The sequence below is a fragment of the Odontomachus brunneus genome, unplaced genomic scaffold (genome assembly GCF_010583005.1).
Source record: "Odontomachus brunneus isolate Ranch 3 - 2012 unplaced genomic scaffold, Obru_v1 Obru_scaffold_108, whole genome shotgun sequence".
Taxonomy (NCBI): Eukaryota; Metazoa; Arthropoda; class Insecta; order Hymenoptera; family Formicidae; genus Odontomachus; species Odontomachus brunneus.
This window is the reverse complement of record NW_022639558.1, coordinates 727,865-754,034: the sequence shown is the minus strand read 5'-3', so window position 1 is coordinate 754,034 and position 26,170 is coordinate 727,865. Positions and strand designations below refer to the sequence as shown.

General features: G+C 31.6%; 3 protein-coding genes across 3 annotated transcripts; all 3 read right to left on the bottom strand.

Moving 5' to 3' along the window:
• Positions 1-19,351: 19,351 nt before the first annotated feature.
• On the bottom strand, positions 19,352-20,478 carry LOC116849193. Its single transcript, XM_032826113.1, has 4 exons — positions 20,204-20,478; positions 19,898-20,055; positions 19,790-19,798; positions 19,352-19,535 (listed from the first exon to the last, which is right to left on the bottom strand). The coding sequence occupies exons 1-4, from the start codon at positions 20,465-20,467 to the stop codon at positions 19,352-19,354; spliced, it is 615 nt and encodes a 204-aa protein (XP_032682004.1). The 5' UTR covers positions 20,468-20,478.
• A 925-nt stretch (positions 20,479-21,403) lies between these two features.
• On the bottom strand, positions 21,404-23,298 carry LOC116849191. The gene is made up of 6 exons (XM_032826112.1): positions 23,281-23,298; positions 22,764-22,885; positions 22,282-22,443; positions 21,953-22,202; positions 21,725-21,793; positions 21,404-21,463 (listed from the first exon to the last, which is right to left on the bottom strand). Exons 1-6 carry the CDS (start codon positions 23,296-23,298, stop codon positions 21,404-21,406), a joined length of 681 nt encoding a protein of 226 aa, XP_032682003.1.
• A 1,496-nt stretch (positions 23,299-24,794) lies between these two features.
• Positions 24,795-26,170, bottom strand: LOC116849190. The gene is made up of 4 exons (XM_032826111.1): positions 25,904-26,170; positions 25,445-25,710; positions 25,132-25,293; positions 24,795-25,050 (listed from the first exon to the last, which is right to left on the bottom strand). Exons 1-4 carry the CDS (start codon positions 26,168-26,170, stop codon positions 24,795-24,797), a joined length of 951 nt encoding a protein of 316 aa, XP_032682002.1.

Below are 26,170 nucleotides of genomic sequence, written 5' to 3'. Positions count from 1 at the left end.
GGTCTTCGACGTCAAAATCACCGTTCTTGAAGCGTTGAAACCACTTACGACGTTCTTTCACTAATAGCGGCCTCACCATAAGTATTTGAGAGCATTCGATGAGTCTCAGTCGCAGATTTCTTCATATTGAAGCAGAAAATTAAAACCTCCCACAAATGACGAAAATTTGGCTCGTAAACTGACATTTTCAATCGAGAATAACTTTGTGATGCAGGCGTAAATCGACTAATGTTTCTATGGGGTTATATTGACAGATACCCAAGTTTATTGTATGACGCCTATGATCTATTTATTTCGACCACCACTTACCGCTAAAGCCATAGGAAAACGGCGGAAGCAAAGTTGTACACCTAATATTAATTGTATCACAATGTCATATTTATTCAGAAAGTAATCGAATAACGAAAAGTGACAGTGTGATAGTGTTAGTTCTTAGTTAATAGATTGATAAACATATAAAACATTCAAAATTTGTTTGTAAATTATTTCTTAAATATATTATATATAAAGAATCTGGATAAAGTTTATTACATTTCGTTTTTTTTAGTTATATTTTAATATGTACATTAATATCATTAAAATCATAAAATCATAAAAATGACAAAAATGATTAAAGATCTGAAGCAAGATTTCTTATTAGTTTTTAAAATAGGTTAATTTACGCTTTGATATACGAGAATTAGTTGATAATGATCGCGAGATTAGCGGGAGGGAGAAATTACACCTTCGATTTAATCGAGTTAAAGTATTTATTTCTTATACAGCATAGCATTTTCTATAACAAAAAATAAATTTAATTTTTCAAAAAATTAAACGTTACATACGCATATTTATCCTAAATTGTTTGAACTCTTACATTTCTCTGCCCAGTTTTTATCTTTTCGTGTGCGACTGTACCAGTATGACTATAACAGTTAAAACGGAACTAGAGAACTGAAAAAGAAAATAAATTGTTCTATAAACATTTATGTTTGGATAATTAGAGTGGATAATTATTTAATGATAGCGACGTACCCCGTAAAAAAATTTTAAGCCAAACTTGAAGAGCCCAAACCCATAAAATTTGAGTGGTGTTAAAGTTACTTGCAGTAGGAATTGCGAAATCTATATTAGCAAAATTATTTATATCATCATTTATTCCACTTCAATTTATTGCAGTAATAACGAAACATCTTACGTTTTCACGAATTGCAACATTAAAATTGGGATAGGGTATTTTACTTATAATTTCTCCTGTTGCATTCGCCTAAAATGGAAATATTACTAGTTTGGTATGAAAACATCAATGAAATCAAGCGCCGCGGTCGCGGCTACGGCGAGTACGTCTAATTTTCACATAACTTTCTGGCCACACAAATCCTATATATATACAGGAAATAGATATATATATCTGTAATATGAATGTAGAATTATTACCTTAATGCAGACTTTCTCGCATATGTAATTAATTATGAAGAGTCTGAAAATATTAAAAGCGAGGAAAAATATAGTCAAGATAATGAATAGGTATTTCTTTGTGTGGTAATTAGTAATGAGCAGTATGTTGAAAAGATCGCTAAACCCTATTGCAATAAAGGTGAAATAAGCCCCCAGCTTGATCGTCATTTGTAATCCAAAAATCGAGTTTAACTCCCTAGATATTTTACATAGTTGTAAATGGAGATGTCTGGAAAGAAAAAGCATAATATTTACTCGCTTTGCAAGACGGTTGTGATTTATTAAATTTACACGGGTTTTTAAGATACATTGCAATCCATGTAGCAGATTTGCTGCTCGTAAATGTTAGATATTCGATTTGACATGGCAGCAACGCGGAATATTCCCAAGCTTGCTTCAGTCCGTGTCCATTATCTCCATTCAACTTGCGAAGATATTCATTGAGTTGTTCGAACTTTAGTCCTATGTATCTAAATGTAAAAGACACTAATGTATAATTACAGTCACCGTTTAATGTATGAAAATGTATTGCATTAAAATACCTAAAATATTCAGAAAAGAACGGTGTTTTTAATTATATAAATAAACATACGTGTTTCAATCGTTAAATATATATGGATTTTTCACATAAGTTTTTTTACATTTTACATTTATACTAACCCAAGAGTGCTAGTAATAAGAAGATCATCGAGTATATTAATGTAAGAAGAATAGTCATATACAAAGGCAATACAGAAAGAATATGAAGCACTAAAATAATCTCTGAACCATATAGAATATGCACAGATTGTGCATAGAATGTACGCCAACCATCCAAAAATAGTCAACAACATTTTCTTGTACAATTTCTGGTAGTCTGTTGTCATCATTATTTTTTCTAACGTGTCGTCCACGATACCAAGTTGCCTCAGACAGCTTCTATATTTCTGGCACAGAAATTGCCATTAGCAAATAAAATCGTAATGTTATTATAACTTGAGTTTTTAATAAGCAATAATGTTGAAAACCGCAGTTATTTACATATATTTTCAAAATCAATTATTCTGGAATGAGTGATTATATTTACGCGATCCTACCTTATCATGATATATTCCAAGAACAACTGATAATAATGCTATCAAAATGTTCAGCCAGAAACACAATTTGTAGATGACCTTCGTGTCACTCATGAAATGTATTATTGTATATAAGACCAGAATATGATAAATTGCCCACAACAACGATATGTACAAGACACTGCACCACTGTCTTGGTTTACCCATGGGAAACTCGATGATTCTTATACCAAGCGCGTAGCTAATAGAAAGAAGAGGCGATAGTACTGCTCGAATACCGTTCATCTTCACAGCCGTTGGTGTCGTAGTAGAACTACCGACGATTTTACTAAACTAAATACGCAGTAACTCCTTGAAATTGCAATTACTGCAATTGCTGCACTTAAGTATATTGAAATAATCGGTCCTGTTAATTGTACATGTCACAAACTATTCAAAGAAAATAGTGTGGTCTTTCATTAGTTGTTTCCGCGCAGAATAAATGCATTCACATTACAAACAATGGTAAATTATATTTCTCTGATCTTTTTTTTTACGTCCTGTTAATTGTTTATTGCGATGTAATATATGTTTAACAAGAAAGAGAAAGAGAAAGAAGAACTAGTCAAGCAAAGGATCAATTATATGATAGTGTCAGTTTTTCGCAGTCAGAATTGGAATTGGAATATTTTGAATTTCTCAAATGCATGATGTGTTTGTTGAACTGTACACATAAATATCAGATAGTAAATTCACCATAATAGCAGTATATACAAGAAATTGCACCATAGTTTTTGTTGACTAGTGGAAAACTGTATGATTTTTATGCTAAATACATAACTTGTAAGAAGAAGAGGCGACAATACTGCTCGGATACCGCTTATCGTGCTGACCGTAGGCGTTGTAGTTTCGAACTGCCTGTAGTTTTGTCGAACTACATGGTTAGCGAATCTATATGATTACAGTTTCTGCACTTACGTATATTGAAATGACCGACCCCGTCAGTTTTATATGTCAGGAGCTATTGAAAGAAAACAGAATGTTTATTAATTATTTTCATGCAGAATAAGCACGTTTGAATCGCAAACCATAATGTTATTCTACTTCTTGTTTCCACGTTGTATTAATTGTGTTACAATATAATATTTATTCAAAAAGTAATTGAATAACGAAAAGTGGTAGTGTGACAGTGGTAGTGTGTTAGTTCTTAGTTAATAGATTGATATAAACATTTAAAACATTCAAAATTTGTTAACAAATTATTTCTTATATATATTATATAAAGAATCAGGATAAATTTCACATTATTACATTTTGGTTTTTTTAGTTACACTTTAATATATACATTAATATCATTAAAATCATAAAATCATAAAAATGACAAAAATGATTACAGATCTGAAGCAAGATTTCTTATTAGTTTTTAAAATAGGTTAATTTACACTTTGATATACAAGAATTAGTTGATAGTGATCGAGAAATTGGCCGGAGGGAGAAATTACATCTTCGATTTATCTGAGTTAAAGTATTTGTTTCTTATACAGCACAGCATTTTCTGTAACAAACAATAAATTTAATTTTTCAAAAAAGTAAACTTTACATACGCATTTTTTATTCTAAATTGTTTGACAATACTCTTACATTTCTCTGCCAAGTTTTTATTTGACTGTACCAGTATGACTATAACAGTTGTAACAGAACTAGAGAACTGAAAAAGAAAATAATTTGTCTTATAAACATTTATGTTTGGATAATCAGAGTGGATAATTATTTAATGATAGCGACGTACCCCGTAAAAAAATTTTAAGCCAAACTTGAAGAGACCAAGCCCATAAAATTTGAGTGGTGTTAAAGTTACTTGCAGTAGGAATTGCGAAATCTATATTAGCAAAATTATTTATTTCATCATTTATACCACTTCAATTTATTGCAATAATAACAAAATATCTTACGTTTTCACGAATCGCAACATGAAAATTGGGATAGGATATTTTAGTTATAATTTCTCCTGTTGCATTCGCCTAGAATGGAAATATGTCTAGTTTCGTATGAAAACATCAATAAAATCAAGCGCCGCGGTCGCGGCGCGACGCCGAATACGTTTAATTTTTACATCGTTTTTTGGCTACGCAAATCCTGTATTACAGAAAATAAATATAAATATGTCTGAAATATGAACGTAGAATTATTACCTTAACGCAGACTTTTTCGCATATGTAATTAATTATGAAGAGTCTGAAAATATTGAAAGCGAGGGAACATATTATCAAAATGATGAATATATTTTTCTTTTGCATGTAATTACTAGGTTGCAGTATGTAGAAAAGCTGGCTAAAACCTATTGCAATAAAGGTGAAATAGGTCTCCATCTTGATCGTCATTTGTAATCCAAAAATCGAGTTCAATTCCTTAGATATTTTACACAGTTGTAAATGGAGATGTCTGGAAAGAAAAAGCATAACATTCACTCGCTTTGCAGGACGGTCGCGATTTATTAAATTTACACCGATTTTTCATGATACATTGCAATCCATGTAGCAGTTTCGCTGCTCGTAAATTTTAGATATTCGGTTTGACATGGCAGCAACGCGGAATGTTCCCAAGCTTGCTTCAGTCCGTGTCCATTATCTCCATTCAACTTGCGAAGATATTCATTGAGTTGTTCGAACTTCAGTTCTATGTATCTAAATGTAAAGGACACTAGTTTATAATTACATTCACAGTTTAATATATGAAAATGTATTGCATTGAAATCCCTAAAATGTTCAGAAAAGAATGGTGCTTTTAATTATATATATAAACATGTATTTTAATCGTTAAATATACAGTATGTTTGATAAGAGCGTGTACGACAAAACTCAAAAACTTAGGATAATACTTAAATTGAAAAAATTTGTACACATTACGCATGATATAGACTGCGATGCTTTATTATTAATAAGTTGTCCAGTCGCCTCCATTATCAATAATTGACTGGCATCTCCGAGGCATACTTTCTACTAATTTTACAGCATAATCTTCAGACAAAGATCTCCATATAAATCGAATCTGTCGAATTAACTGCTTGACGGTCCATATTTTCTTTCCTCGGAGCTTAAACTTTATAAGCGCCCAAACATTTTCAATTGGATTTGCATCTGGCGACTGTGAAGGCCAATCCAGTACGTCAACGTCATTTTCTTGTTTCCACGCAGTACAAAGTCTACTCCGATGTTTCGGATCATTGTCCTCTTGCAGTAGCCAATTTTCATTTTTCCTCGTAAACCACCTTTGGGCAGATGGTAATAAAGCTCTCTCATATATTTGGACCATTTTAGCAGCATCCAAATTTTGTGTAAAGATGTGTAAAGTGCCAAATCCCTGTTTTGAGAAACAGCCCCAGACGTGCACCTTTACCGGATGTTTAACGGTCCGCTCGATGAGTCTATTGGCCTGGGTAGACCAGACACGTCTGATAGAAGACTTTGCCCAAAACGAAGCTTCATCTGAAAAAATTACGTTGCCCCAATAGCGGTCCAAATTTTCTTTTGCCCAAGCAAGTCTTTTTTCGACGTGTTTTTCAGACAGCAACGGTTTCGTTATCGTGCTTCGAAATTTCACTTTATGAGCCAGTAAACGTCTTCTTATAGTATGACATGATATATTTAGACCCTTTTTAAGTAAAACCGCTTGCCCGCCACGCAATGATAAACAAGGATTCTTCTCAAACACCCGTAAAATCATTTTGTCCTCCTTTTTCGTCGTTTTCTGCACAGAGCCACGATCCGGCAAGTCATCAACGTTTTTGACCTCGGAATAACGTTTCACCCACTTACTCACAAACGCCTTAGACTTCTTCATATACTTAGCAGCCGCTCCGCGTGACATTTTTGGTCCTTTCGGATGCGAACATAGAAACACAGCTTCGTAACGTGATGCGTACGCGGCACTCATGTTGAAATACACCCTTTTGTGACGAAAGTCAAACGATAACTAAGGCTTTCTAGACAAAGCATCTTGGGAGAAGAGCCCCGTTATTGGCTCGCGTTTATATCTCCCCTCTAACGGTTTCGAGGAAAAAGTTTATCAAACATACTGTATATAGATCTTTTATATAGGTTTTTTTGTATTTTACATGTATACTAACCCAAGAGTGGCAGTAATAAGAAGATCATCGAGCACATTAACGAAAGAAGAATACTCATATATAATGGCATTAAAGAAAGAATATGTAGCACTAAAATAATCTCTGTACACTAACGTATAAGTACTGGTTGTGTACAGAAGGTACGCGAAGCATCCAAAAATGATCAACAACATTTTCTTGTACATTTTCTGGTAGTTTGTTGTTATCTTTATTTTTTCTAACGTGTCGTCCACGATATCAAGTTGTCTGAGACAGGTTCTGTATTTCTGACACAGAAATTGCCATTAGCAAATAAAATCGTATTGTTACTATAATTTGAATTCTTAATAAGCACTAATGTTAAATATCGTTATTCACATATATAATCAAAATCAATTATTCTTTAATGAGTGATTATATTTATACGATCCTACCTTATCATAATATATTCCAAGAAGAATTGATAATAGTGCTGTTGACATGTTCAGCCAGAAGCAAAATATAAATATGCCACCCATGTTACGTATTATTGTAAATGAGACTAGAATATTGTAAATTGCCCACAACAGCGATATGTACAAGAAACTGCACCACTGTCTCGGTTTACCCATGGGAAACTCGATGATTCTTATACCAAGCACGTAGCTAATAGAAAGAAGAGGCGACAGTACTACTTGAATACCGTTCATCTTTACGGCCGTTGGCGTTGTAGTGTTCTGAACCGACTGGTAGTAAACTACCGACGATTTTACTAAACTAAACGCGCAGCATCTCCTTGAAATTGCAATTATTGCAATTACTGCACTGAAGTATATTGAAATAATCGGTCCTGTTAATTATACATGTCACAAACTATTCAAAGAAAATAGTGTGGTCTTTCATTAGTTATTTCTGTGTAGAATAAATGCATTCATATTACAAACAAAAATTACAAAAATAAATTATATTTGTGGGATCTTTCTTTTTACTTTCTGTTAATTGTTTATTGCGATATAATATATGTTGAACAAGAAAGAGAGAGAGGTAGAAAAATTAATCGAACAAAGAATCAGTTACGTGATAGTGTCTGTTTTGTGCAGCCAGAATTAAAATTGGAATATTTTGAACTTCTCAAATGCATAATGTGTTTGTAGAATTGTACACACAAATATCAGATAGTAAATTCACCATAATATACAAGAAATTGCGCTATAATTTTTGTTCACTCGTGGAAAGTTGTATAATCTTTATGCTAAATATGTAACTCGTAAGAAGAAGAGGCGACAATACTGCTCGGATACCGCTTATCGTGCTGACCATCAGCGTTGTAGTTTCGGACTGCCGATAATTTTGTCGAACTACATGGTTAACGAATCTATATAATTGCAATTTCTGCACTTACGTATATTGAAATGATCGACCCCGTCAGTTTTATATGTCACGAGCTATTGAAGGAAAACAGAATGTTTATTAATTATTTTCATGCAAATTAAGCACATTTGAATTGCAAACCATAATGTTATTCTACTCCTGGTTTCCACGTTGTATTATTTGTATTACAATACAATATTTATTCAGAAACTAATCAAATAACGAAAAATAACAATATGACAGTATGACAGAGTTAGTTCTCAGTTACCAAGTTAAAATAAACGTTTAAAACATTCAAAATTTGTTAATGAATTATTTTTCTAATATATTTTAGAATCAGGATAAAGTTTTCATTGTAATTTTCCATTTTTTTAAATTATACTATAATGTATATATTGAAAACATAAAAATGACGTTATTGATTACAAATCTAAAACAAGAGTTCCTATTAATTTTTAACTTTAGTTTAATTTTTATTTTGATATACTAGAATTACTTTATAGTGATCGGAAGGTTAGGGGAAGGAAAAATTATATCTTCAATTTAATAGAGTGACAGCACTCGTTTCTTACACAGCACAGCGTTTTCTGTAACAAACAATAAATTTATTTTTTCGATAAAGTAAACGCTATATACACATATTTATCGTAAATTGTTTGAACTCTTACATCTCCTGTGCAGTTTTATCTTTTTGTGTGCGACTGTACCAGTATGACTATAACAATTGAAACGGAAGTAGAGGACTGAAAAAGAAAAGAATTTGTCTTGTAAGCATTCATTATTGGATAATTAAAGTTAATAATTATTTAATGACAGCGACGTAGCCCGTGAAAAAATTTTAAGCAAAACTTGGAAGTCTAACCCCATAAAATTTGATTGGTGTTAAAGTTTCTTGCAATAGAAATTGTGTAATCTGTATTAGTAAAATAATTTATGTCATTATTTATTCCACTTCAATTTATTGGAGTAATAACGAAAGATTTTACATTTTCACGAATCGCAAAATCAAAATTGGGTTACGGTATTTTATTTATAATTTCTCTTGTTGCATGCGCCTAAAATAGAAATATTAGTATTATTAGCGTATGATAATATTAAGGAAATTAATTTTTATATATTTGTTTGGTTGTGCAAATAATGTATATTTACGTATAATCGATTAATAATATTGACATAAATGTATATGTGTCTGTGGAACATGAGCGTAGAATTATTACCTTATGGCAGACCATCTCGCACATGTAATTAATAATGAATAGTCTAAAAGTATTAAAAGCGAGGTAGGATACAGTCAAATTATGAATAGGGTTTTCTTTTGGTTGTAATTAGTAATGAGCAGTATGTTGAAAAGTTCGCTAAATCTTATTGCCATAAGCGTGAAATAAGCTCCCATCTTGATCGTCATTTGTAATCCAAAAATCGAGTTTAACTCCTGAGATATTTTACACAGTTGTAAATGGAGGCGTCTGGAAAAAAATATAACATTCACTCGCTTTGCAGACGCGATTTATTAAATTTACATGGATTTTTCATGATACATTGTAAACCACGTAGCAGATTTGCTGCTCATTAATTTTAGATATACGATTTGACATGGCAGCAACGCGGAATGTACCCTAGCTTCTGTCTGTGTCCATTATCTCCATTCAACTTCCGAAGATATTCGTTGCTTGAATTTCAGTCTTATGTATCTAAATGTAAGAGAGACTAGTTTATATTGATAGTCGTCGTTTAATGTACGCGAATGTATTGCATTGAAATTCCTAAAATATTTAGAAAAGAATATTGTTTTTAATTATATGTACGTATTTTAATCGCTAAATAGATCTTTTGTATGAGTTTTTTTACGTTTTACGTGTATACTAAACTAAGACTACTAGTAATAAGAAGATCATCGAGCAAATTAACGTAAGAAGAATAGTCATATACAATGGCAATGTAAAAAGCATATGAAGCATTAAAATGCTATCTGAGCCCTAACGATTTGGCACAGGCTATGCATGTAACGTACGCGAACCATCCAAGAATTTTCAATACCATTTGTGTATACAGTTTCTGATAATCTGTCACCACTCCTAATTTTTCTAACGTGTCGTCCACGATATCAAGCTGCCTCAGACAGGTCCTATATTTCTGACACCGAAATTGCACACAGTTGGCAAATATAATCGTAATATTACTATAACTTGAAGATTTAATAAGCACTAATATTAATTACTGCGGTTATTCAGAGATATAATCGTAATCAATTATTCTTTAATATGTGAATACATTCACATTATCCTACCTTATCATGATACATTCCAATAACAACTGATAATAATGCTGTCGAAGTGTTCAGCCAGAAGCAAAGTTTGAAGATGATATGAATGTCACTCATGAAATGCATTATTATATACAAGACTAGAATATGGTAAATTGTCCACAACAGTAATATGTACAAGATACTGCTCCACAGTTTCGATTTACCCGCGGGAAACTCAATAATTCTTATACCAAGCACATAACTAATAAAAAGAACGGGCGATAGTACCTCTCGAATACTGTTCATCTTCACAGCCGTTGATGTTGTAGTTCTAAACTGCCGAAGATTGTACTGAACTGGAAATAGCTAACAACTTCTTGAAATTGCAATTATTGTGCTTAAGTATATTCAAATAATCGATCCTGTCAATTTTATATGTCACGAGCTATTGGAGAAAAATAGAATTTTCGTTAATTATTTCCACATAGAATAAGCACGTTCGAATCGCAAACCATGACACTGTGACATTCTACTCTTTGTTTTCACGTTGTATTAATTGCATTACAATGTGATATTTGTTCAGAAAGTAATCGAATAACGAAAAGTGACTGTGTGACAATGTTAGTTCTTAGTTAATAGAATGATATAAACGTTTAAAACATTCAAAATTTGTTAACAAATTATTTCTTAAATATATATAAAGAATCAGGACAAAGTTCTCCTTATTATATTTCGTTTTTTTTTTTAGTTATACTTTAATATATACATTAATATCATTCAAATCATAAAATAATGAAAATGGCCGAAATAATTACAGATCTAAAGCAATATTTTTTATTAGTTTTTAAGATATGTTAATTTACACTTTGATATATAAGAATTAGTTGATAATGATCGGGATTGGCGGGAGGGACAAATTACATCTTCGATTTAATCGAAGTAATTAAAGTATTTGTTTCTTATACAGCACAGTATTTTCTGTAACAAACAATAAATTTAATTTTTCAAAAAAGTAAACGTTACATACGCATATTTATCTTAAATTGTTTGAACTCTTACATTTCTCTGCCCAGTTTTTGTCCTTCCGTGTGCGACTGTACCAGTATGACTATAACAGTTGTAACAGAACTAGAGAACTGAAAAAGAAAATAATTTGTCTTATAAACATTTATGTTTGGATAATGAGAGTGGATAATTATTTAATGATAGCGACATACCCCGTAAAAAAATTTTAAGCCAAACTTGAAGAGCCCAAGCCCATAAAATTTGAGTGATGTTAAAGTTACTTGCAGTAGGAATTGCGAAATCTATATTAGCAAAATTATTTATTTCATCATTTATTCCACTTCAATTTATTGCAGTAATAACGAAACATCTTACGTTTTCACGAATCGCAACATTAAAATTGGGATAGGATATTTTACTTATAGTTTCTCCTGTTGCATTCGCCTAAAATGGAAATTTTACTAGTTTCGTATGAAAACGTCAATGAAATCAAACGCCGCGGTTGCGGCGCGACGCCGAATACGTTTAATTTTCACATAGCTTTCTAGCCACGCAAATCCTGTATATTTACAGAAAAAAAAAAAAAAAAATATATATATATGTCTGAAATATGAACGTAGAATTATTACCTTAACGCAGACTTTCTCGCATATGTAATTAATTATGAAGAGTCTGAAAATATTGAATGCCAGGAAAGATATAATCAAAATAATGAATAGATTTTTCTTTTGAACGTGATTAGTAGTGAACAGTATGTTGAAAAGCTGGCTAAAACCTATTGCAATAAAGATGAAATAAGCTCCCATTTTGATCGTCATTTGTAATCCAAAAATCGAGTTTAATTCTCTAGATATTTTACACAGTTGTAAATGGAGATGTCTGGAAAGAAAAAGCATAACATTCACTCGCTTTGTAGGACGGTCACGATTTATTAAATTTACACCGGTTTTTCATGATACATTGCAATCCATGTAGCAGTTTCGCTGCTCGTAAATTTTAGATATTCGGTTTGACATGGCAGCAACGCGGAATGTTCCCAAGCTTGCTTCAGTCCGTGTCCATTATCTCCATTCAACTTGCGAAGATATTCATTGAGTTGTTCGAACTTCAGTCCTATGTATCTAAATATGTAAAGGACACTAGTTTATAATTACATTCACAGTTTAGTGTATGAAAATGTATTGCATTGAAATCCCTAAAATATTCAGAAAAGAATGGTGATTTTAATATATATAAATATATACAAATATATGTATTTTAATCGTTAAATATATATAGATCTTTTATATAAGTTTTTTTATATTTTACATGTATACTAACCCAAGAGTGCTAGTAATAAGAAGGTCATCGAGCATATTAACATAAGAAGAATAGTCATATACAAAGGCAATATAGAAAGAATATGAAGCACTAAAATAATCTGTGTACCATGAGGTACTAGTACAGGTTGTGCATAGAATGTACGCGAACCATCCAAAAATGGTCAACAACATTTTCTTGTATAATTTCTGGTAGTCTGTTGTCATCTGTATTTTTTCTAACGTGTCGTCCACGATATCAAGCTGTCTCAGACAAGTTTTGTATTTCTGACACAGAAATTGCCATTAGCAAATAAAATCGTAATGTTAACTATAATTTGAGTTTTTAATAAGCATTAATGTTAAATACCGCTATTCACATATATAATCAAGATCAATTATTCTTTAATGAGTAATTATTTTACACGATCTTACCTTATCATAATATATTCCAAGAAGAACTGATAATAGTGCTATCGACATGTTTAGCCAGAAGCAAAATATGAACATGTTACTCGTGAGGTGTGTTATTGTATATGAGACTAAAATATGGTAAATTGTCCACAACAGCGGTATGTACAAGAAACTACACCAGTATCTCGGTTTACCCATGGGAAACTCGATAATTCTTATACCAAGCACATAGTTAATAGAAAGAAGAGGCGACAGTACTGCTCGAATACCGTTCATCTTCACAGCCGTTGGCGTTGTAGTGTTCTGAACTACCGACGATTTTACCAAACTAAATGCGCAGCAACTCCTTGAAATTGTAATTATTGCAATTACTGCACTGAAGTATATTGAAATGATCGATCCTGTTAATTTCACATGTTACCAGCTATTCAAAGAAAATAGTGTGCTCTTTCATTAGTTGTTTCTGCGCAGTATAAATGCATTTACATTACAAACAATGGTAAATTATATTTCTTTAATCTTTATTTTTCCTTACTGCTAATTTTTTATTGCGATATAATATATGTTTAACAAGAAAGAGAGAGAGAGAGAAAGAAAAATTAATTGCACAAAGAATCAATTACGTGATAGTATCAGTTTTGCGCAGCCAGAATTGGAGTTGGAATATTTTGGATTTCTCAAATGCATAATGTATTTGTAGAATTGTACACAGAAATATCAGATAGTAAATTCACTATAATAGCAGCATATACCATAAATTGCAGCATAATTTTTGTTCACTCGTGGAAAATTGTATGATTTTTATGCCAAATACGTAACATATAAGAGGAAGAGGCAACAGTACTGTTCGGATACCGCTTATTGTGCTGACCGTCAGCGTTGTAGTTTCGAACTGCCGATAGTTTTGTCGGACTACATGGTTAGCGAATCTATATGATTGCAATTTCTGCACTTACGTATATTGAAATGATCGACCATCAGTTTTATATGTCACGAGCTATTGGAGGAAAACAGAATATTTATTAATTGTTTTCATGCAGATTAAGCACATTTGAATCGCAAACCATAATGTTATTCTGCTCTTTGTTTTCGTTGTATTAATTGTATTATAATGCAGTATTTATTCAGAAAGTAATCAAATAACGAAAATTTACGGTATGACAGTATGACAGTGTAAATTCTCAGTTACTAAGTTAAAAAAAACGTCTAAAACATTCAAAATTTGTTAACGAATTTTTCTAATATATTATGGAATCAGGATAAAGTTTTCATTGTTATCATTTATTTTTTTAAATTATACGTTAATGTATACACTGAAAACATAAAAATGACATTATTGATTACAAATCTGAAGTAAGAGTTCCTATTAGTTTTTAACATAGGTTAATTTACATTTGGATATACGAGAATTACTTGATAGTGATCGGATGGTTAGGGGGAGGAAAAATTATATCTTCGATTTAATAGAGTGAAAGTATTCGTTTCTTACGCAGTACAGCGTTTTCTGTAACAAGCAATAAATTTATTTTTTCGATAAAGTAAACGCTGCATACACATATTTATCGTAAATTGTTTGACTCTTATATTTTTCCGCGGTTTAACTTTTTGTGTGCGACTGTACCAGTATGACTATAACAGTTGAAACGGAACTAGAGAACTGAAACAGAAAAGAATTTGTCGTGTAAGCATTCATTATTGGATAATTAGAGTAAATAATTATTTAATGATAGCGACGTACCTTGTGAAAAAATTTAAAGCCAAACTTGAAAAGTCCGAGCCCATAAAATTTCAGCGGTGTTAAAGTTACTTGCAGTAGGAATTGCGAAATCTATATTATTAAAATGATTTCATCATTTACTTTACTTCAGTTTATTGCTCTAATAATAAAAAAGATCTTACATTTTCACGAATTACAACATCAAAATTGGGGTAAGGTATTTTACTTAAAATTTCTCCTGTTTCATGCGCCTAAAATGGAAATATTAGTAATATTAGCGTATAAAAACATTAAGGAAATTAATTTTTACATATTTTTTGGCCGTGAAAATCATGTGTATTTGCGGATAATCGATTAATAATATTGATATAAATGTATATATGGCTGTGTGGAATATGGGCGTAGAATTATTATCTTACGGCAGACCATCTCGCACATGTAATTAAAAATGAACAGTCTATAAGTATTAAAAGCGAGGTAAGATACAGTCAAGGGTATGAATAGGGTTTTTTTTTGGCTGTAATTAGTAATGAACAGTATGTTAAAAAGCTCGCTAAAACCTATTGCCATAAGCGTGAAATAAGCTCCCATCTTGATCGTCATTTGTAATCCAAAAATCCAGTTGAACTCCCGAGATATTTTACACAGTTGTAAATGGAGGTGTCTGGAAAAGAATATAACATTCACTCGCTTTGCAATCGCGATTTATTAAATTTACATGGATTTTTCATAATACATGACAATCCATGTAGCAGATTTGCAGTTCATTAATTTTAAATATCCGATTTGACATGGCAGCAACGCGGAATGTGCCCAAGCTTGCTTCAGTCCATGTCCATTATCTCCATCCAACTTCCGAAGATATTCGTTGAGTTGTTCGAACTTCAGTCCTATGTGTCTAAATGTAAGAGAGACTAGTTTATAGTGATAGTCATCGTTTAATGTACGCGAATGTATTGCATTGAAATTCCTAAAATATTTAGGAAAGAATATTGTTTTTAATTATATGTGCGCACTTTAATCGCTAAATAGATCTTTTATATAAATTTTTTTACATTTTACGTGTATACTAACCTAAGAGTACTAATAATAAGAAGATCATCGAGCACATTAACGTAAGAAGAATAGTCATGTACAATGGCAATGTAAAAAGCATGTGAAGTGCTAAAATGCTCTCTGTACCATAAGGTTTTGGCACAGGCTGTGCATGTTACGTACGCGAACCATCCAAGAATTTTCAATAACATTTGTGTATACAGTTTCTTGTAATTTGTCACCACTTCTAATTTTTTTAACGTGTCGTGCACGATATCAAGCTGCTTCAGACAGGTTCTATATTTCTGACACGGAAATTGCACACAGTTGGCAAATATAACCGTAATATTACTATAACTTGAAGATTTAATAAGCACTAATGTTAAATACTGCAGTTATTCATAGATATAATCGTAATCAATTATTCTTTAATGTGTGAATACATTCACATTATCCTACCTTATCATGATATATTCCAACAACAACTGATAATAGTGCTATCGAAGTGTTCAGCCAGAAGCAAAGTTTGAAGATGATGTGAATGTCACTCATGAAATGCATTATTATATACAAGACTAGAATATGGTAAATTGTCCACAACACTGATATGTATAAGAAACTGCTCCACAGTCTCGGTTTACCCGCGGGAAACTCAACGATTCTTATACCAAGCACATAACTAATAAAAAGAATGGGTGACAGTACCTCTCGAGTACTGTTCATCTTCACAGCCGTTGATGTTGTAGTTCTAAACTGCCGAAGATTGTACTGAACTAGAAACAGGTAGTAACTTCTTGAAATTGCAATTATTGCACTTAAGTATATTGAAATGATCGATCCCGTTAACTTTACATGTCACGATTCTTAAGCCAAACGTGTAATTTGTAAGAAGAAGAAGAGACAGTATTGCTCGGATACCGCTCATCTTGTTGACTGTTAGCTTCGTAATTTCAAATTGCTGATGGTTTTATCGATCAACGTAGTTAGCGAATTTTATGATTGCAATTTCTGCACTTAAGTATATTGAAATAATCGTTTCCGTCAGTTTTATATGACACGAGCTACTTAAGAAAAGTAGAATGTTCATTAATTATTTCCACGTGGAATAAGCACGTTCGGATCGCAAACCATGACACTGTGACATTCTACTCTTTGTTTTCGTATGAGTTGTATTAGAATAGGATGTTTGTTCAGAAAGTAATCGAATAACGAAAAGTGACAGTGTGATAGTATTAGTTCTTAGTTAATAGATTGATATAAACGTTTAAAACATTCAAAATTTGTTAACAAATTATTTCTTAAATATATTATATATAAAGTATCAGGATAAAGTTCTCATTTTTACATTTGGTTTTTTTTCAGTTATACTTTAATATATACATTAATAGAGTAAATGCACCAAAAGCGACATTCCACTTTATTTTTGGACGTTACGTCTTAATATAAAGTTAAAAATATAAATGTAAATATATATACATGTAGTTTGAAGTACCTCCTATCAGATAATATCACATTTTTACTGAAATTGTTTTTAGATTTAAAACAAAAAATGTTTTCGTAAAACGCATGAAAATGGAGTTCAAAGAAAATAGATGCCAAAAGCGACATACCTATTGGAATTTATATAACATGTGGCATATATGATAATATTTGGTAATAAATAATTCATTAATGCGTTGAATAATATTTATTTATTCAAAATATAATGTTATAAAAGGGAAATATAATTAAATAAATACATATCTTTTCCATCTTTTTTATCTTCTCACATATTTTTCATATGTTATATTTTTAAACTAAATAAAATTTAACCTTACAATAAACAAATGTCACGATGGGAGGTTATTAATCAAGTTATGTTAGTCACAGGGTATCGCATACTGTAGGTATGTCACTTTAAAACACATTCTCATAAAAATTTTCAAGTTATACAGTAAAAAAGTGATGAAAGTAAAAATATTAAAAGAATATTTGTACAAAAGCCAAATGCATGTACAAGAACTTAAAATTGAACAAAATGATAATTATCGCTATTTAGTCTATGTAATTCGACAATAAAGATCATAGAAGTAAAACTTGCGAATTTTTAAAATTCGATATTTGCTAATTTAGCATATAAAGGAACAAGAAATATACCAAGTATATTTTATGACAAGCATTTTTTATGACAACTGATATAACGAATTACGTTTATATTAATTTCGATAAAATTCAATATTTAATATATGCGATATAGAGGTATGTCGCTTTAGGAGACCTTTGTCGCTTTTGGATACTTTCCTCTATCATTAAAATCATAAAATCATGAAAATGACAAAAATAATTACAGATCTGAAGCAAGATTTTTTATTAGTTTTTAACCTTCTAGTCGTGCTCTGGGTCTTTTTTGACCGAGAGCAGTTTTAAAATTCATACAGTTTTTCTAATATTCTAAAATACAAATGTGATACTTCGCGACTTTTCGAGTTATTTTAGAAAGAGTCAGTACATATTGCACTAAATTATTTTATATAATGCTAAGATAAAGGATACCAAAAAATATATATATGTCAATTAAATAATGAGTTCTCACCATTGAGTCTATTTAGACCCTGAACACGGTTAAAGTATATCCGAAACGAACAAGGTTAGAAGGTTAAGATAAGTTAATTCACACTTTGATATACGAGAATTAGTTGATAGTGATCGGGAGATTGGCGAGAGGGAGAAATTACACCTTCCATTTAATCGAGTTAAAGTATTCGTTTTTTACACAACACAGCATTTTTTGAAACAAACAAATTTAATTTTTCAAAAAAGTAAACGTTACATACGCATATTTATCCTAAATTGTTTGAACTCTTACATTTCTCTGCTCACTTTTTATTTTTCCGTGTGCGACTGTACCAGTATAACTATAACAGTTGAAACGGAACCAGAGAACTAAAAAAGAAAATAATTTGTCTTATAAGCATTCATTCTTAGGCAATTAGAATGGATAATTATTTAATGATAGCAACGTACACCATAAAAAAATTTTAAACCAAACTTGAAGAGCCCAAGCCCATAAAATTTCAGTGGTGTTAAAGTTACTTGCAGTAGGAATTGCGAAATCTATATTAGTAAAATGATTTATTTCATCATTTATTCGACTTTAATTTATTGCAGTAATAACGAAACAACTTACGTTTTCACGAATCGCAACATTAAAATTGGGATAGGGTATCTTACATATAATTTCTCCTGGTGCATTCGCCTAAAATGAAAATATTACTAGTTTCGTATGAAAACGTCAATGAAATCAAGTGCCGCGGTCGCGGCGCGACGCCGAGTATATTTAATTTTCACATAGCTTTCTGGCCACGCAAATCCTGTACATTTACAGAAAATAGATGTGTCTGAAATATGAACGTAGAATTATTACCTTAATGCAGACTTTCTCGCATATGTAATTAATTATAAAGAGTCTGAAAATATTGAAAGCGAGGAAAGATATAATCAAAATAACGAATAGATTGTTCTGTTGGACGTGATTAGTAGTGAGCAGTATGTTGAAAAGCTCGCTAAAACCTATTGCAATAAAGATGAAATAAGCCCCCATCTTGATCGTCATTTGTAATCCAAAAATCGAGTTCAATTCCTTAGATATTTTACACAGTTGTAAATGCAGATGTCTGGAAAGAAAAAGCATAACATTCATTCGCTTTGCAGGACGGTCGCGATTTATTAAATTTACACCGGTTTTTCATGATACATTGCAATCCATGTAGCAGATTCGCTGCTCGTAAATTTTAGATATTCGATTTGACATGGCAGCAACGCGGAATGTTCCCAAGCTTGCTTTAGTCCGTGTCCATTATCTTCATTCAACTTGCGAAGATATTCGTTGAGTTGTTCGAACTTCAATCCTATGTATCTAAATATAAAAGACACTAGTTTATAATTACAGTCATCGTTTAGTGTATGAAAACGTGTTGCATTAAAATCTCTAAAATATTTAGAAAAGAATGGTGCTTTTAATTATATATATAAATATATGCATTAAAATCGCTAAAATTTTCAGAAAAGAATAGTGCTTTTAATTATATATATATAAATATATATATTTTAATCGTTAAGTATATATAGATTTTTTTTATAGGTTTTTTTATATTTTACATATATACTAACCCAAGAGTGCTAGTAATAAGAAGATCATCGAGTATATTAACGTAAGAAGAATAGTCATATACAAGAGCAACGTAAAAAGCATATGAAGCACTAAAATGCTCTCTGTACCATGAGGAACTGGCACAGGTTGTGCACAGAATGTACGCGAACCATCCAAAAATGGTCAACAACATTTTCTTGTACAATTTCTGGTAGTTTGTTGTCACCTCTATTTTTTCTAACGTGTCGTCCACGATATCAAGCTGCCTCAGACAGGTTCTGTATTTCTGATACAGAAATTGCCATTAGCAAATAAAATCGTAATGTTATTATAACTTGAATTTTTAATGAGCATTAATGTTAAATACCGTAGTTATATACATATATAATCAAAATCAATTATTCTTTAATGAGTGATTATATTTATATTCCTACCTTATCATGATATATTCCAAGAACAGCTGATAATAGTGCTATCCAAATGTTCAGCCAGAAGCAAAATTTGTAGATGATGTACATGCCACTCATGAGATGAATTATTGTATATAAGACTAGAATATGGTAAATTGCCCACAACAGCAATATGTACAAGAAACTGCACCACTGTCTCGGTTTACCCATGGGAAACTCAATGATTCTTATACCAAGCACGTAGCTAATAGAAAGAAGAGGCGACAGTACTACTCGAATACCGTTCATCTTCACGGCCGTTGGCGTTGTAGTGTTCTAAACCGACTGTTGTAGTGAACTATCGACGATTTTACCAAACTAAATGCGCAGCAACTCCTTGAAATTGCAATTATTGCAATTACTGTTCTTAAGTATATTGAAATGATCGATCCTGTTAATTTCATATGTCACTATTCAAAGAAATGTGCTCTTTCATTATCGTACTGACCGTCAGCGTTGTAGTTTAGAACTGCCGATAGTTTTATTAAATTACATGGTTAGCGAATCTATATGATTGCAATTTCTGCACTTACGTATATTGAAAAGATCGACCCCGTCAATTTTATATGTCACGAGCTAATAAAGGAAAACAGAATATTTATTAATTATTTTTATACAGAATAAGCACGTTTGAATCGCAAACCATAATGTTATTCTGCTCTTTGTTTTCACGTTGTATTAATTATATTTCTATGCAATATTTATTCAGAGAATAATCGAATAACGAAAAGTAACAGTATGACATTATGACAGTGTTAATTCTCAGTTACCAAGTTAAAATAAACGTTTAAAACATTCAAAATTTGTTAATTAATTATTTTCCTACTATATTATAGAATCAGGATAAAGTTTTCATTGTCATCATCCATTTTTTTAAATTATACTTTAATGTATACACTGAAAACATAAAAATGACATTATTGATTACAAATCTGAAACAAGAGTTCCTATTAGTTTTTAACATAGGTTAATTTACATTTGGATATATGAGAATTACTTGATAGTGATCGGATGGTTAAGGGGAGGAAAAATTATATCTTCGATTTAATAGAGTGAAAGTATTCGTTTCTTACGCAGTACAGCGTTTTCTATAATAAGCAATAAATTTATTTTTTCGATAAAGTAAATGCTACATACACATATTTATCGTAAATTGTTTGAACTCTTACATTTCTGTACGCAGTTTTATCTTTTTGTTTGCGACTGTACCAGTATGACTATAACAGTTGAAACGGAATTAGAGAACTGAAAAAGAGAAGAATTTGTCTTGTAAGCATTCATTATTGAATAATTAGGGTGAATAATTATTTGATGAAAGCGACGTACCCCGTGAAAAAATTTTAAGCCAAACTTGAAGAACCCAAGCCCACAAAATTTAAGCGGTGTTAAAGTTCCTTGCAATAGAAATTGCGAAATCTATATTAGTAAAATCTATATATTAGTAAAATAATGTACATCATTATTTATTTCACGTCAATTTATTGCATTAATAACGAAAAATCTTACGTTTTCACGAATCGCAACATTAAAATTGGGATAGGGTATTTTACTTATAATTTCTCCTGTTACATGCGCCTAAAATGGTAATATTAGTAGTAGCGTATGAAAACATTAATTAAATTAATTTTTACATATTTTTGTGGCCGTGCAATAGGCACATATATGTACAGATAATCGATTAATAATATTCATATAAATGTATATGTGTCTAGAATATGAACGTAGAATTATTACCTTACGGCAGACCATCTCGCAGATGTAATTAATAATGAATAGTCTGAAAGTATTAAAAGCGAGGTAAGACATAGTCAAGATTATGAATAGGGTTTTCTTTAGTTTGTAATTAGTAATGAGCAGTATGTTGAAAAGTTCGCTAAATCCTATTGCCATAAGCGTGAAATAAGCTCCCATCTTGATCGTCATTTGTAATCCAAAAATCGAGTTTAACTCCCGAGAGATTTTACACAGTTGTAAATGCAGGTGTCTGAAAAAAAATATAACATTTTATATTCATTCGCTTTGCAGTCGCGATTTATTAAATTTACACGGATTTTTCGCTATACATTGCAATCCATGTAGCCGATTCGCTGTTCATAAATTTTAGATATCCGATTTGATGTGGCAGCAACGCGGAATGTTCCCAAGCTTGCTTCAATCCATGTCCATTATCTCCATCCAACTTCCGAAGATATTCGTTGAGTTGTTCGAACTTCAATCCTATATATCTAAATGTAAAAGAAACTAGTTTATAATGACTGTCATTGTTTAGTATACGGGAATATATTGCATTGAAATTCCTAAAATATTTAGAAAAGAATATTGTTTTTAATTATATATACGCATTTTAATCGCTAAATAGATCTTTTATATGAGTTTTTTTACATTTTACGTGTATACTAACCTAAGAGTACTAGTAATAAGAAGATCATCGAGCAAATTAACGTAAGAAGAATAATCATATACAATGGCAACGTAAAAAGCATATGAAGCACTAAATTGCTTTCTGTACCATAAGGTACTGGCACAGGTTGTGCATATAACGTACGCGAACCATCCAAAAATTTTCAATAACGTTTGTGTATACAGTTTCTTGTAATCTGTCACCACTCCTAATTTTTCTAACGTGTCGTCCACGATATCAAGTTGCCTCAGACAGGTGCTATATTTCTGACATAGAATTGCAGTTGACAAATGAAATAGTAATATTACTATATCTTGAATATTTAATAAGCGCTAATATTAAATACTGCAATTATTCACAGATATAATCGTAATCAATTATTCTTTAATGTGCAAATACATTTACATTATCCTACCTTATCATGATATATTCCAACAACAACTGATAATATTGCTATTGAAGTATTCAGCCAGAAACAAAATTTGAAGTTGATGAGAATGTCACTCATGAAATGCATTATTGTATACCAGACTAGAATATGGTAAATTGTCCACAACAGCGATATATATAAGAAACTGCTCCACAGTCTCGGTTTACCCGCGGGAAACTCAATGATTCTTATACCAAGCACATGACTAATAAAAAGAATGGGTGACAGTACCTCTCGAGTACTGTTCATCTTTACAGCCGTTGATGTTGTAGTTCTAAACTGCCGAAGATTGCACTGATCTGGAAACAGGCAGTAACTTCTTGAAATTGCAATTATTGCACTTAAGTATATTGAAATGATCGATCCCGTCGATTTCACATGTCACGATTCTTACGCTAAACATGTAATTTGTAAGAAGAAGAAGCGACAGTATTGCTCGGATACCGTGCATTGTGTTGACCGTTAGCTTTGTAATTTCGAACTGCCGATGGTTTTATCGAGTTACGTGGTTAGCGTATTTTGTGATTGCAATTTCTGCACTTAAGTATATTGAAATAATCGATTCCGTCAATTTCACATGTCATAAGCTTTTCAAAGAAAATAGTGTACTTTTCCATTAGTTATTTTCACGCAGAACAAATGGATTCACATTACAAACAATGGTAAATTATATTTATGTACTTTTTGTTTTTATTTTTTATTAATTGTGTTTTACGATATATGTGCTAAAAAGGAAGAGAGAAAGAGAGAAGGAAAGAGGGAGAGGAGGAGAGAGAGAGAGAGAGAGAAAAAAAGTAATCGAACAACGAATCAAGTACGTGATTTTATCAATTTTCCGTTAATAGATTAATATCAATTTTTAAGAAGTACAAAATTTGTTGACAGATTACGTCTCAAATATATCAGAATCAGGATAAAGTTTATTATTTTCCTTTATTCTTATATAAATTGCGTTTTATATACATTAAAAACATAATTGATTATGTGCATTACAAGTCCAAAGCAAGATTTCTCATTTTTACCATAAATTAATTTGTATTTGGTCGCAAACACCAAAATTACATAATCAGATTGTGATCAGAAGATTAAAGGCAGTTTAAATATTCAATTTAATAGATTTGTAGTCTGTCTTGAGTATATCTGTGTTTTACAAAGTACAGCGTTTTCTGTAAAAAATAATAGATAGTAGTTTTCACAGTAGTAATACACGTATATGTCGTAAATTGTTTGAACTCTTACATTTCATTGTGAATTTCGCTTCTGTATGCGATTGCACTAGTATGACTATTACGGTCGTTACTGAGCTGGAGAACTAGAAAAAGAAATTTGTTCCTTCAATATAAATTTATTGTTTAGAATGGATAATTATATAACATTTGCGACATACTCCTTGAAAAAACTTTAAACCAAACTGGAAGAGCCCAAGTCCGTAAAATTTAATCGAAATCAAATTCATTTGCAGTACAAGCTGTGAAATCTGTGTTAGTACAATAGTTTATTTAATCAATTATTTCAAAATTGATTTTAGCAACGGCAAAACATCTCTCTTACGTTTTCACGAACCACAACATCGTAAGTGGTATAAAGTATTCTTATAATATCTCCCATTATATTCGCCTAAAGTTGGAACGTTCATAATAATATGAAAAGAAATTTTAGTAAAGTAAATCTTAACATGATTTCATAGTCATGTAATTGTCGGAAGAGATTTCAAAGTAGATACATCTAAAACATAAATGTTGAATCTATACCTTGACGCTAACTTCCTCACACATATAATTAATAATGAAAAGTCTGAACGTGTTCGCAAAGAGGAAATTGATGATTATTATGACGAATAGGAAGGTTTTTTCGACGTAATTAATGATGAGTATCACATTGAAGAGTTCGCGAAAACCTAACGCCATGAAAGCGAAATAAGTTCCCATCTTGATAGTCATTTGTAGTCCAAATATCGAGTTTAACTCGCGAGATATTTTGCGCAAGTCCAAGTGAAGATGTCTGCAAAAACATAACATTCAGTTACTTTGAAGTATCACCGCGTCTTATTATAATTTTATTATTACGCATTTTTCATAATACATCATAATCCATGTGGCACACGCGTTGCCCGTAGAATTCGCATTTCCAACCCGACGTGGAATCGACGTCGAGTGTTCCCAAGCCGGCTTTAATTCATACTCGTTTCCGCATTTCATTTTTCGCAGGTATTCGTTCACTTGGTCAAATTTCAATCTTATATATCTGAAATTAGAGACTATTGAATAATTACGTTTACCATGTAATAAATGTCGTATTGCAATTCTTGAGTTATATAAAAGAGCTTCATTCTCTTTTTATTTATAACAACATAGTTTACTTAATAAAATAATTTTTCCTATAAGAATATACTAACCCAAGAGTACCCGTGATAACGAGATCATCTAAGAGATTAGTACAAGTACCATATTCAAGCATAAAAGCAACAAATAAATTTTTTACATTATGACTGCTGCCTTTGAGCCATAAGGCTCTAGTGTAGGTTATACATAAGACGAACGCGCACCATACGAAGACGATCAATAGTGCTTTCGTGTATAATTTTTGATAATCTGTCGTTGTTCCGAGTTTCTCCAGCGTGTCGTCCACGATAGCGAGCTTTCTCAGGCAGCTTCTAAATTTCTGACACAAGAATACAATGTGGGATGGAAATAATTGTGGCTCATATGCAAATGCACATTGTAAAAAGCTATCCTAAGTCTCAAAAGAAAAGAATTCAGCGAGCACTTACGTTAAATATCGCAGCTATTCAAATATCATAGATCAGATATAAGTGTATTACTTATTAATGTGCTGCACTAACAGCTTTCCCTACCTTATCATGATATATTCCGAGAGCAATTGTCAATATCGCTGTAAAAAGATTCAGCCAAAAGCAAAATTGATACACGATAGAGTTAATGCGTACGTAGCACATCAACGTGTACACCAACGATAAACTGTACGTTAACCAAATTAGCAGTATGTATAAGTAGCTGCACCACGTTCTTGGTTTATTCACGGGATACTCGATAATCCTTGTGCCGAACACATAACAGACAAAAAGGAGTGGCGATAGTATCGCTCGAATGTCGTCCACCAT

What these genes read in the sequence shown, in the direction of transcription:
- LOC116849193 (XM_032826113.1), bottom strand. Translation starts at nt 20,467, where the DNA reads ATGAACGGTATTCGAGTAGTACTGTCGCCTCTTCTTTCTATTAGCTAC. An exon ending in TTGGAATATATCATGATAAG is followed by an intron (nt 20,056 to 20,203) that starts GTAGGAATATAA and finishes TTTCTGTATCAG; the next exon opens with AAATACAGAACCTGTCTGAG.
- LOC116849190 (XM_032826111.1), bottom strand. Translation starts at nt 26,170, where the DNA reads ATGGTGGACGACATTCGAGCGATACTATCGCCACTCCTTTTTGTCTGT. An exon ending in GTTATCACGGGTACTCTTGG is followed by an intron (nt 25,294 to 25,444) that starts GTTAGTATATTC and finishes CTCTAATTTCAG; the next exon opens with ATATATAAGATTGAAATTTG. An exon ending in TGTGCCACATGGATTATGAT is followed by an intron (nt 25,051 to 25,131) that starts GTATTATGAAAA and finishes ATGTTTTTGCAG; the next exon opens with ACATCTTCACTTGGACTTGC.
- LOC116849191 (XM_032826112.1), bottom strand. An exon ending in TCGGCTACATGGATTGCAAT is followed by an intron (nt 22,203 to 22,281) that starts GTATAGCGAAAA and finishes ATTTTTTTTCAG; the next exon opens with ACACCTGCATTTACAACTGT. An exon ending in GCGAGATGGTCTGCCGTAAG is followed by an intron (nt 21,794 to 21,952) that starts GTAATAATTCTA and finishes TTACCATTTTAG; the next exon opens with GCGCATGTAACAGGAGAAAT.